The 12,490-nt window shown below is 43.2% G+C and overlaps 1 protein-coding gene across 2 annotated transcripts in view; it reads left to right on the top strand.

Moving 5' to 3' along the window:
* Nucleotides 1-1,433: 1,433 nt before the first annotated feature.
* grsf1 (G-rich RNA sequence binding factor 1) overlaps nt 1,434-12,490 on the top strand; it is a 35,794-nt gene continuing 24,737 nt past the window's right edge. The window contains exons 1-4 of one of the 2 annotated variants that reach the window (XM_084309137.1): nt 1,434-1,822; nt 2,186-2,215; nt 5,343-5,490; nt 11,252-11,407. In XM_084309137.1, coding sequence (XP_084165263.1) covers nt 1,622-1,822; nt 2,186-2,215; nt 5,343-5,490; nt 11,252-11,407 — 535 coding nt within the window. In that variant the 5' untranslated portion in view covers nt 1,434-1,621. The remainder of the gene's footprint in view (nt 1,823-2,185; nt 2,216-5,342; nt 5,491-11,251; nt 11,408-12,490) is intronic. The other variant, XM_084309138.1, reaches the window with a different exon arrangement.

Raw genomic sequence — 12,490 nt, 5'->3', positions numbered from 1 at the left:
CCGAACGGGAGAGTGATAGAAAGAAAAAAAGGAAGAGAGAGGGAGGGAGGGAGAGAGAGGGGGCACTTGGGGGGGGGGGGGGGACCTGCCGCACGGAGGTCCGCGCGACACACACCTCCGAACGGGAGAGTGATAGAAAGAAAAAAAGGAAGAGAGAGGGAGGGGCTTCTCTCTCTCTCTCTCTCTCTCATGGTATAAATGATTATTTGTGTAAATAAGGTTATACGCCGACCATTAAGAAAATACATGTTAGTTTAGGAATAAGGGGCAGGTAACTATATAACTATAAGATTTATTCTTCTTCCTGCTCCTTTTGTCCATGGAATGACTATTTATGATTTTTTAATGAAGAAACTATGATTGTATTATTCCATGTGGCAAATAAAAACTCTGAACTGAACTGAACTCTCTCTCTCTTCCCCCCCCTCCCTCCCTCCCTCTACCAGTGCAGACTGTGGTCTGACTGTCACTCAAAGTGCTTATGGGCGGAGCCAGGCCATAACAGCCTGATTTCTCGAGGCTGAAAAATGATGGTTTCGAGTACTTGATTAGAAATATAAAACAATGAATTTTTTTGAAAAAAATATTACAAATGTCTTCAATAGACTAACAGGAATTGTGTAAAGTTGCCCAAATAGTGCTAGGAATAGCAGTGCATAGCCCCTTTAAACGGTTCAGCAGAACCCATTGCCGGCGTGGAAGATCGTCTCCTGTGGCGCCATCTCCTGGATCCCAGATGTGGTGGTGGATACGGGTTGGCCCAGCACTCTCCCACTCTCCCTAAAAACAGGCATCATTCACACTCACACGACCCTCTAGTCTAGGTCAAGGAAATCAAAAGTTGAAGATTTGTCTCTCATACTCACAAGCATAGATATATATAGAACACTAGATAGCTTAAGGCGGAGTCACCAGCGTCACTGAACCGCCGCCATCTTGCTCGAGTCAGCCTTGAGTGAGAGTGAGTGAGCTGCACAGACAAAAATACTCATAACTCGCTGAAATATTGACAGATTTACAAACGGTTTGATTTATTACAAGCATTATTAACGTGGCTATGATTCAAGCGGTTTGTAAAAAAAACATCTTTAGAAAAAAACATTTTTATAAGTATGCAGTATCATAACTACATCTTTGATGTTTATAGCAAACCAACCAGTTTGAAAATCGGTAAAGAATTGAGCAATCTATGGTTATTTAAATAGTACATGCACCATATACATTAATGTTATCAGTAGCTGAGCTGCCCCTGGCAAGATGGCCGCCCTACGATGGTGTCACTCTCCATTGGCCGGCAGCACAGGTAAGCTATCTAGTGTTCTATATATATCTATGCTCACAAGACCGTGTTCCCTGACATCAACCATCCAGGCCTCTAGGTGGCAGCATAACAGTATCATGTCATGGTGGCTCGTAGGATGGTTTGTCGCTACATCCACGCAGCTTGTCCTTGACAACACAACGTGCGTGGGTTGCGTTAGCTTCCCATGTTGACCAGTTGGCTGCTAAGTGCGAACATTTAGCTGCTTTGAGCTGCATTTCCCGTCAGGTTGCTGAATAGCTATACGAGAGTCTTAACAGCTCCCTGTTACACGTCCTGCGGTCACGCCAACTTCTAACAATGTCTGTGAGCTGTAAGTCTTTGTATTTATTGCAGCGATGTGTCACAGCGAGGCACATATCGACTAGTATCTTGGCACGGATTAAAACTGTCCAAAGGACAGGATTTCTTCAGGACCATCAATATCATAGATGTTCCTCCATGACGCAGTCATTATTCCCTGCATGGCGTGCCAGTCAGCAGCACAGCTTGTCTACTGAGGTTAGTATCATTCATGCATCCTAACTACCACCACCGGACACTTGCGTTACTTATTCTAAAAGGCTAATGCTACCCATTTAAAGAATGCATTATGTTCCTCAGGTGCCCCCCCTAGACTAGCTGGTCTACCCAGTATCACAGGCCAAAAACCACATGCTCAACAATTGGGCGACCTTGTTAATACACTGCCTTGCTATTACACTACCTTGCTATTACACTACCTTGTTGTGGTGCTACCTTGGTCGCGCCAATTCAGTTGATAGTTAGTACAGTGTAATGTTTATAATCCCAGCAGCACTGTTTGCATATCTGGCTTTTTCCTCAAACTGAGCTACGCATTCTGACACGTGATTGCATTTGCAGGTGACTGGCCATGAAGAACGTGACCAGCAGGTAATTTAAATGAGGGGAAACCCATAGGAACCCTAATTTTGGCATGGCAGGTCACCTGAAACAGAGCTCACGCAAAACATATCATGGCCTCATTTGGCCTGAACTAAAAATCCAAAGAAACAGACTAAGAAATGACGTAAACACCATGATCAGAACCGCAAAAAGAAATTTCATCAACGAGACAACTGAGGAAAACAAAAACAAACCCCGCGAACTTTGGAAATTACTCAATAATCAACTAGGCTGCAGTAAAAAACTTAAAACCAGATTCTCAAACATAAACATAAAGATGGACAACACGCTCATCACAGACAAGCTGGATGTAGCCAATTACTTAAACATCTTCTTCACAAACATAGCCACAACACTGGTAAACAAACTACCCTCCCACTCAGGGCAGTATGGGGTAGAACACATAGTAGCATACTACAAAAACCTAGGGGTCCACAAAGACGACTTCAAACTTGAAATGGTAACAACCGATGAGGTACTCAAAAAATTGAGCGCCCTCCAACCTAACAAGGCCACTGGCCATGACAACATCCCCTCCAAATTCCTCAGACACGCAGCAGCCGCCATCACCCCAGTCATCACACACATAATAAACCTCTCTATAAGACAGGGGCACGTCCCCAAGGACTTCAAAATTGCGAGAGTGACCCCTCTACACAAAAAGGGCAGCAAATTAGACCCAGGCAACTACCGCCCTGTTTCTATTCTTACCTCCATCTCGAAAGTCATGGAGAAAATAGTCTACGAACAGGTCGAAAAGTACCTGGCGGAAAAAAACCTAATCTACGAATTCCAATCTGGCTTCAGAACGTCCCACTCCACTGACACATGCCTCCTCTATTTGAACGACCACATCAAACAAGAGGTGGACGCGGGCAAATACTGCGGCATGGTCATGCTGGACCTACAAAAGGCCTTCGACACTGTCAATCACTCCATTCTAATGGACAAGCTAAAAGCAATTGGTTTTGATAGCCTATCAGTGAGCTGGATGCAATCCTACCTAGAGGGGAGAGAACAGATGGTAGAGGTAAACGGTACTCTATCCCCCCCCCTCACAGTGAGCTGTGGTGTTCCACAAGGAAGCATACTAGGACCGCTACTCTTCCTAATTTATGCAAATGACATGTCGTCAGCCTGTGACTGCAATTTGTTCCTGTTTGCGGACGACTCAGCCCTGCTGGTCTCTGACAAGAACAAATTGCAGGTTGAAAAAACCCTCAGCACGGAACTAGGCAAAATCTGCATATGGCTCGCTGATAACAAACTATCATTACACATGGGCAAAACAGAGTCCATTCTCTTCGGTTCAAATAACAAACTCAGCAAGACCGACGGATTCTCAGTTACAGTGGGTGACAATATTGTCACAAGGAAAGACGAAATTACCTACCTGGGTTCCATCCTAGAGGCAAATCTTTCCTGTGACAAAATGGCATCCAATGTAATAAAAAAAGTCAACCAACGAACTAGATTCTTGTACCGGATCTCCTCTCTGGTAAACAAGAATACCCTGAAGACTCTGGCAGGAGCACTCATTCAAGGGTACTATGACTATGCGTGCACCTCATGGTACCAAAGCACCTCAAAGGCGCTTAAAACAAAATTACAAACATCACAAAACAAACTGGTCAGACTACTGCTTGACCTGAACCCCAGAACCCACCTCACCCCTGCCCACTTTGCCAACCTAGGATGGCTTAGAGTAGACGACAGAGTACAGCAACTTGCAATGGGCCTGGTCTACAAGATACACTATACGACCGGGGTGCCCATGTACATGTCAAAATACTTCCCAAAGGTCAGTGAATACCACAACCACTACACCAGAGGAAGCTCAACAAATCATGTGAAACCCAGATTCGGCTCAAACAAGGGACTAAACACGTTTCGCAATTATGCCACAACAATGTGGAACGCCCTACCCAAAGCTGTAAAGGAATGTGAATCCCTGCCCACATTCAAAACCGCTCTTAAAGAGCACCTACGGGAGGCTGCAATTCGAAACTGGCCACCGTAAATGCCCAAAACCCCCACCACCTCCTAATAGACAGTCTCCTCCCCACCGCATGTATATATTCCCTCCCCGCCGTATGTATATTTCCCTCCCACCCACCCACCCCCTCCTAATGTACAGTCCCCTCCCCATCATATGTATATACTCTGTCAGGATCTAGGGGTAACAGTACTGTATATTTGAATACCGCCTATGTCACAAATGTATCAGTACTAAATACCTATATGTCCCTATGCCATAAATGTCATGTATGTTGTGTATGTCATAAATGTCTATATGAATTGAAAATGGGGGACCCTGATGGAAACAAGACAAACGTCTTTCTCAGGTCTGCATCCCCTTAACAATTGTATGTATTGAGCCGTACTGTATTGTACCCATTCTGCAATCTGTTAAATAAAGTTTTCATTCATTCATTCATTCATTCATTCATAAAGTCCCCATTCATTGTCAGCCACCATGGATTTTAAAAGACAAACGTCTTTCTCAGGTCTGCATCCCCTTAACAATTGTGTGTATTGAGCCGTACTGTATTGTACCCATTCTGCAATCTGTTAAATAAAGTTTTGATTCATTCATTCTTTCACATCCCAATGACATCACAGATTAGAGGCATTTCTAATTTTAGGAGGGAGTGGTGTGTGACTGAACTGTTCTGGGGCACAAGAAGAGCATATTTTAATATTTAAAAAGGGCATTCCACCTTTTTAACGGAACACGCCAACATTATGGGAAGCTCTTACCGTCTTCTCCAGAGTCAGACAAGAAGACATACCAACTTTCTCTCTGTGCGTTCAGTAGAAAACTATCCGGCTGCAAGCTATCCTAGCTTAGCACAAATTAATGGAAGCGGATACGGATCAGCTAGCCTAAAACACCTGTCCCAGACTAGTGGTCCGCCCATTAATTTGCGATAGCTTTCTGAATGCACAGAGAGGACGTTGGTATCTTATCTTCTTGTTAGACTCTGGAGTCTGGAGTAGACGGTAAGTGCATTTCCCAAAATGTTGGCTTGTTCCCTTTAAATAGATTGGATTATAGATATAAATGTGTTCTATCCCTTTCCTTAATTCTACACATTGATTCTATGTCTTTCAGGCAGGAACACCCGTCAAAGACAATGAATACCCTACACTGCCTGCCTATCATTCAGACCCTGAACCAGAGAAAAAGGAGGTCAACATCATCCAGGCTAAAGGACTTCCGTGGTCTTGCACAGCTGAGGATCTTCTGGAGTTCTTCTCTGGTGCGTACACAAGCTTCCTCCTACTATATGTTGATCACACAAGCTTCCTCCTACTATATGTTGATCACACAAGCTTCCTCCTACTATATGTTGATCACACAAGCTTCCTCCTACTATATGTTGATCACACAAGCTTCCTCCTACTATATGTTGAACACACAAGCTTCCTCCTGCTATAGGTTGAACACAAGCTTCCTCCTGCTATAGGTTGAACACAAGCTTCCTCCTGCTATAGGTTGAACACAAGCTTCCTCCTGCTATAGGTTGATCAGTGATCACACAAGCTTCCTCCTGCTATAGGTTGATCACACAAGCTTCCTCCAGCTATATGTTGATCACACAAGCTTCCTCCTGCTATAGGTTGATCACACAAGCTTCCTCCAGCTATATGTTGATCACACAAGCTTCCTCCTGCTATAGGTTGATCACACAAGCTTCCTCCTACTATATGTTGATCACACAAGCTTCCTCCTACTATATGTTGATCACACAAGCTTCCTCCTGCTATAGGTTGAACACACAAGCTTCCTCCTGCTATAGGTTGATCACACAAGCTTCCTCCTACTATATGTTGATCACACAAGCTTCCTCCTGCTATAGGTTGAACACAAGCTTCCTCCTGCTATAGGTTGATCAGTGATCACACAAGCTTCCTCCTGCTATAGGTTGAACACACAAGCTTCCTCCTGCTATAGGTTGATCACACAAGCTTCCTCCTACTATATGTTGATCACACAAGCTTCCTCCTGCTATAGGTTGAACACAAGCTTCCTCCTGCTATAGGTTGATCAGTGATCACACAAGCTTCCTCCTGCTATAGGTTGATCACACAAGCTTCCTCCAGCTATATGTTGATCACACAAGCTTCCTCCAGCTATAGGTTGATCAGTGATCACACAAGCTTCCTCCTGCTATAGGTTGATCAGTGATCACACAAGCTTCCTCCTGCTATAGGTTGAACACAAGCTTCCTCCAGCTATAGGTTGATCACAAGCTTCCTCCAGCTATAGGTTGATCACATGAGCTTCCTCCAGCTATAGGTTGATCACATGGTCTTCCTCCAGCTATAGGTTGATCACATGGTCTTCCTCCAGCTATAGGTTGATCACATGGTCTTCCTCCAGCTATAGGTTGATCACATGGTCTTCCTCCAGCTATAGGTTGATCACATGGTCTTCCTCCTGCTATAGGTTGATCACGTGGTCTTCCTCCAGCTATAGGTTGATCACGTGGTCTTCCTCCAGCTATAGGTTGATCACGTGGTCTTCCTCCAGCTATAGGTTGATCACGTGGTCTTCCTCCAGCTATAGGTTGATCACATGGTCTTCCTCCAGCTATAGGTTGATCACATGGTCTTCCTCCTGCTATAGGTTGATCACATGGTCTTCCTCCAGCTATAGGTTGAACACATGGTCTTCCTCCAGCTATAGGTTGATCACATGGTCTTCCTCCAGCTATAGGTTGATCATCACATGGTCTTCCTCCAGCTATAGGTTGATATTCTTCAAAATCTGCCATTTTAATTCACAGACTTGTATGATTAGATTAGATCAGATTAAAATGTATTGTCATTATACATCACAAGTACAGTACAAAGAAATTTGACATCCAATCAGAGTGCAAATGTGACAGTAAAGTGCAAAGTAATAAACAATATACAGGTGATTTAATATACAATATATAAATTAGTACTACGGAGTAATAGTGCTAATCAGATGTATGTACAGAGTTGTAGTACAATGATGCAGGTATAGAGACACTATGGTAGTAAGTCATACTGGCCAGCAGCGTAACTAGTAAGAGTAGGTATGGATATGTACAGATATAGATATAGTATCTACAGATATGTAAAAAGGATTATATGCAGGTATGTACAGACAGATGGATATATATACGGTAAGAATATATATATATATATATGGTATATACAGAATTATTATACATACTAATATATATATACGGTATATACAGAATTATTATACATACTATCACACAGTTATATCGATTAGGTATATTCAGATGGATAATAAGAATCACATTTTTAAAGGGGTCACTTAGCCAATTATTTTGCACATAATCTCACACATAACCCAAAACTATGAACAGCATCAACACAACATGACATACACACAGTAGAGTAGCATCAACACAACATTACATATACACATAGTAGAGCAGCATCAACACACATTATATGGCCCCTCCGTCACATACAACAAAAACACAACTGCTCATACTATATACTCATACTACTGTATACTCATTACTCATACTATATACTCATACTACTATATACTCATTACTCATATATATATATATATATATATATATATATATATATATATATATATATATATATATATATATATATATATATACTCATACTATACACTCATTCTATATTCTCATACTCGTACTATATACACCCATATATATATATATATATATATATATATATATACTCATACTATATACTCATCAATCATCCATGGCTCTAACACATACTTCTCATGTAACAGGTTACATACAGTACACACCTACTGGTAATGGCAACATATTGCACAACACCAATGGCCAACAGGCATATTAACTAGTGATGCACCGATGTGAAAATTGTGGCCGATACCGATAATCGATATTAATATTGCTGTTCTGGCCGATACCGATATTTACCGATGTCGATATCTCTGTATAGAAAACACTTTTTTATGATAATCAAATAAAGCGCTATTTTCCAAAACGCATTTTTTAAAAAACTTTTGTAACTTATTTTCAGAAATTACAGATATTTTGAAACTATTTAAGACCAAAACACATAAAAAAAAGATAAAAAAAAAAGTTTTTTTATTTTATTTTTTATATCGGCCCTATCTTGATATCGGACCGATACCGATGTGTAAAAAAACTGCCATATCGGCCGATATTATATCGGCGGCCGATATATCGTGCATCACTAATATTAACCTATTAACATTGAGTCTTAATGGACACAGGCAGGAATACATCTTTATAATGGTTTGGCCTGCACGCGTGAATATTAAAGGCAACCAACTTGTGTTCAGCTTTTCTCTGATTGGCCACGACCCCACGCCGCTAGCCTAGCAACCTTCAGGTTCCCTGGTGCAAAATAAATCTGGTAGTTGGTTTATGACGTTAATTAATAATAAACACTGTTAGGACTCTTAATAATAAACACTGTTAGGACTATCTGACTCTTAATAATAAACACTGTTAGGACTATCTGACTCTTACTAATAAACACTGTTAGGACTATAAACACTGTTAGGACTATCTTACTCTTAATAATAAACACTGTAACTGAGGGGTACAATTCCCTGACTGTATTAATCAAGTACTGATATCATTAATCACTACCGTCTATGTACTTCTGGCCAATACTGTACATAAGTATTATTAGATTAGAACACTCGACAATAACACGGTTTTCCACACAGAATACTCGGTTAGAATATTTATTACATAAAAGGGATTAGATTACATTACTTAGTTGCGCTTATAAGGCAAATAGAATGTGCATGTAAATCAATAATGGATATTAAGTAATTAGATCTATGGATCTTCTGGGATAGGGGTACTACCGGTTGTAAGCCAGCAGAGGGGGCCAAAGCTCTATGCAAGTCAATTAGTCCACTGGTCCTCAGCGAGGCACCTGCAGGGGGAGCGGTCTTTACTCCCTGGCTCAGCGGGGAAAGCAGCTGCTGGTCCCAGGGTGCGCGCCACGCAGGTAACGCCGTGGGGTCTCTGCTCCGGCAGAGACGGACTCGAGTGGAGGTCCTCACGGTAGATGTGTAGTTCCCACAGCAGCAGCGGGGCAGACGGTTCTGCTCCAGCCGCCACAGTCAAAGCACTGAAGAATAATCCTTGCCGGAAAAGTGGCTCTGCTGGCGGGGTAAATCCTCCGTGTTGCGCGGTAGTGCGCGGTGGTTCAGAGTTGAACTTGACGTTGGTCTATCCTATTAGCACGGGCAATAAGTGCTCTATGTAGACACACAATTACCCACTTCACGTGGTCTTTGACTCGTAATGAAGGTTTACTAATGAATAGAGAACGATACGACAAACAGACGTATTTAGGATAACACGAGACTATATTGGGGCAATGCGAGCCCTGCTGTACCGCACGTTGCGTAGTGGGTAAGGCTTTACTCGGTAACTGAACCAGACTGAACTGAAGGCGAACTGAACGGGAACTGCAAGGGGGGTTCTGTATTCTTGCGCCATATTTATATCCACGGTGGACAAATAGTACCTATCTCATTTCTGTCGCCTCTCGGTCTCGTAGCCGTGGGCGAAAGCGGGCATGCCTGGGCAAGTCCCGGCGGTAGCCTTCAAGTCAGCTCGAGGGGGTAAGGCTTTACTCGGTACCTGGCGCCAGGGGATCGCTTCCAATAGGGGAATGAATATTATGGTCTGTCCTGCTAGACTAAAGGGATATTCCGTGCATATTGTACAAGGAATATACAGGGGATATCAAACGATATACAAATATTATACATGGGATCTCAGGCAAATAAATATATATATTCGGTTTAATCTGACCCTTTGTAACAAACACTGTTAGGGCGATCTCGATTCACGCGTCACTACTGTAACTAGAAACTCTGGGTGTCACTGTACATCAGTCTGGAGGCCAGGGGTGCAGTGCTGGGCATACGCGGTCAAACGACGTTTGGGCTTTGTCACTGAGGCAGAATTGCGCGCATCCTATTATTATGCAAAGTCTAGGTGATAAGTGCCGGCCGGCCTGTGTGTGTGTGTGTGGAGTGTTGGGCGTGTGTTATGTGACAAAAGACCGCCCGTCTCGTCCCCAGCTCCGACTCATGAAAGAGGAGAGATGCATGTATGCGCGTGCGCGCGGGAGCCTTGGCCCATATTACGACTGCACCCCTGGTGGAGGCTGACGCCTGACTGATTAACTAGAAACTGTACGCTGTAACGTTATATGTTATTTCGCGTTTTTAACGTCATAAACCAACTACCAGATTCACTCGTCACTGTACATCAGTGGAGGCTGCTGAAGCGCCAGCGGGGCGATGCGGTGGTTTCTCCCCGGCTTCCGTGCGCCGCCGCCGGCTTGACTCGGTCCAGCTCCAGCAGCAGCGGCCGTGCTCCGTTGTAGAAGCCCTTTCAATGACAGAGCTCTCATATTTTGCGAATGCATAAACTATATATTAAATTATGGCTATGTGTCTAATATGGCTGTCGCTTATCAATGACTTCGCGACAGCCATATTAGACACATAGCCATAATTTAAGATATAGTTTATGCATTCGCAAATATGAGAGCTCTGTCATTGAAGTGGGTGGTGGCAGCGTAACAGCGTTCACCCTGATGTAAAGTAGCGATTTTTATTGTTTTGTCATGACAAACCAATTACATAATCCCAACATATATGTAAAGAAACAAACATATTCCAGTTAACGGTATATTTTTTTTAATGATTCATTACGGTATAAATTAGGTTAACTGGAGCTGCGTATTGCTGGCTCTCATATATTTGCGAATACAACAGCGTTCACCCTGATGTAAACAATTCTACAACGGAAGACGGCCGCTGCCGTGGGCGGCGCAATTCTCAATCAGAAACGCTGAACGAAAGGCTGAACACAAGTTGGTTGCCTTTATATTCACGCGGCCTGCACAGGGGGACCCTGAATCATCTACCAGAAGATAAAAGCTTGACTTCGGAGTGGAACATGTGAATTGATTTTGATATGAGTTGATATGCTGTGTGTTCAGAGTGCAGAGTCCGTGATGGAGTGAAAGGCATCCACCTGACGGTTAACAGAGCAGGAAAGCCCAACGGACAGGCCTTCATCGAGATGGACCACGAGGAGGATGTCAGCAAGGCTCTGGAGAAGCACCGGCAGTACCTTGGTCCTCGCTACGTGGAAGGTGAGTTTCTGCAGTACCTTGGTCTGTGCTATGTGGAAGGTTGAGTTTCTGCAGTACCTTGGTCCACGCTATGTGGAAGGTTAGTTTCTGCAGTACCTTGGTCCACGCTATGTGGAAGGTTAGTTTCTGCAGTACCTTGGTCCTCGCTATGTGGAAGGTTAGTTTCTGCAGTACCTTGGTCCACGCTATGTGGAAGGTTAGTTTCTGCAGCACCTTGGTCCTCGCTACGTGGAAGGTGAGTTTCTGCAGTACCTTGGTCCACGCTATGTGGAAGGTTAGTTTCTGCAGTACCTTGGTCCATGCTATGTGGAAGGTTAGTTTCTGCAGTACCTTGGTCCACATTATGTGGAAGGTTAGTTTCTGCAGTACCTTGGTCCACGCTATGTGGAAGGTTAGTTTCTGCAGTACCTTGGTCCATGCTATGTGGAAGGTGAGTTTCTGCAGTACCTTGGTCCACGCTATGTGGAAGGTGAGTTTCTGCAGTACCTTGGTCCACGCTATGTGGAAGGTTAGTTTCTGCAGTACCTTGGTCCACGCTATGTGGAAGGTGAGTTTCTGCAGTACCTTGGTCCATGCTATGTGGAAGGTGAGTTTCTGCAGTACCTTGGTCCATGCTATGTGGAAGGTGAGTTTCTGCAGTACCTTGGTCCGTGCTATGTGGAAGGTTCATTTATACAGGGTGTTCCTGTTGTGTAGCCCAAGCTGTTGGAAGCTGCTCTTTTTACTCTGGATGTCCTGATACCACTTTTCTTCAGACTAAGTACAAGTACTTACATTTGGGTACTTGCTGATACTGAGTACCGATATGAGTTTAAGTTTATTTGGATCCCCATGAGTACTTAATAATACCATTACAGTTCTAACGATGACTTTGAAAACATGTTTTTATTTTCATCAGATGTTCCTCACCTTCTGACTGTAACAAATCGGGAACAAACTTAACTTTTTGACTTACCAGCCAAAAGATTTTAAAAACTACCAGCCGGGCAGATTCTTTACCAGCCAAAAATTATAAATCGCTTTTTAGTATATCGCCATGTGTTATTATTACTATATAATACTCTCATATGCTATTTTCAATTA

This window comes from Notolepis coatsorum (assembly GCF_963971535.1).
Source record: "Notolepis coatsorum genome assembly, chromosome: 2".
NCBI lineage: Eukaryota > Metazoa > Chordata > Actinopteri > Aulopiformes > Paralepididae > Notolepis > Notolepis coatsorum.
Note: the sequence above shows the minus strand (reverse complement) of the source record. Positions and strands in the feature narration are given on the sequence as shown.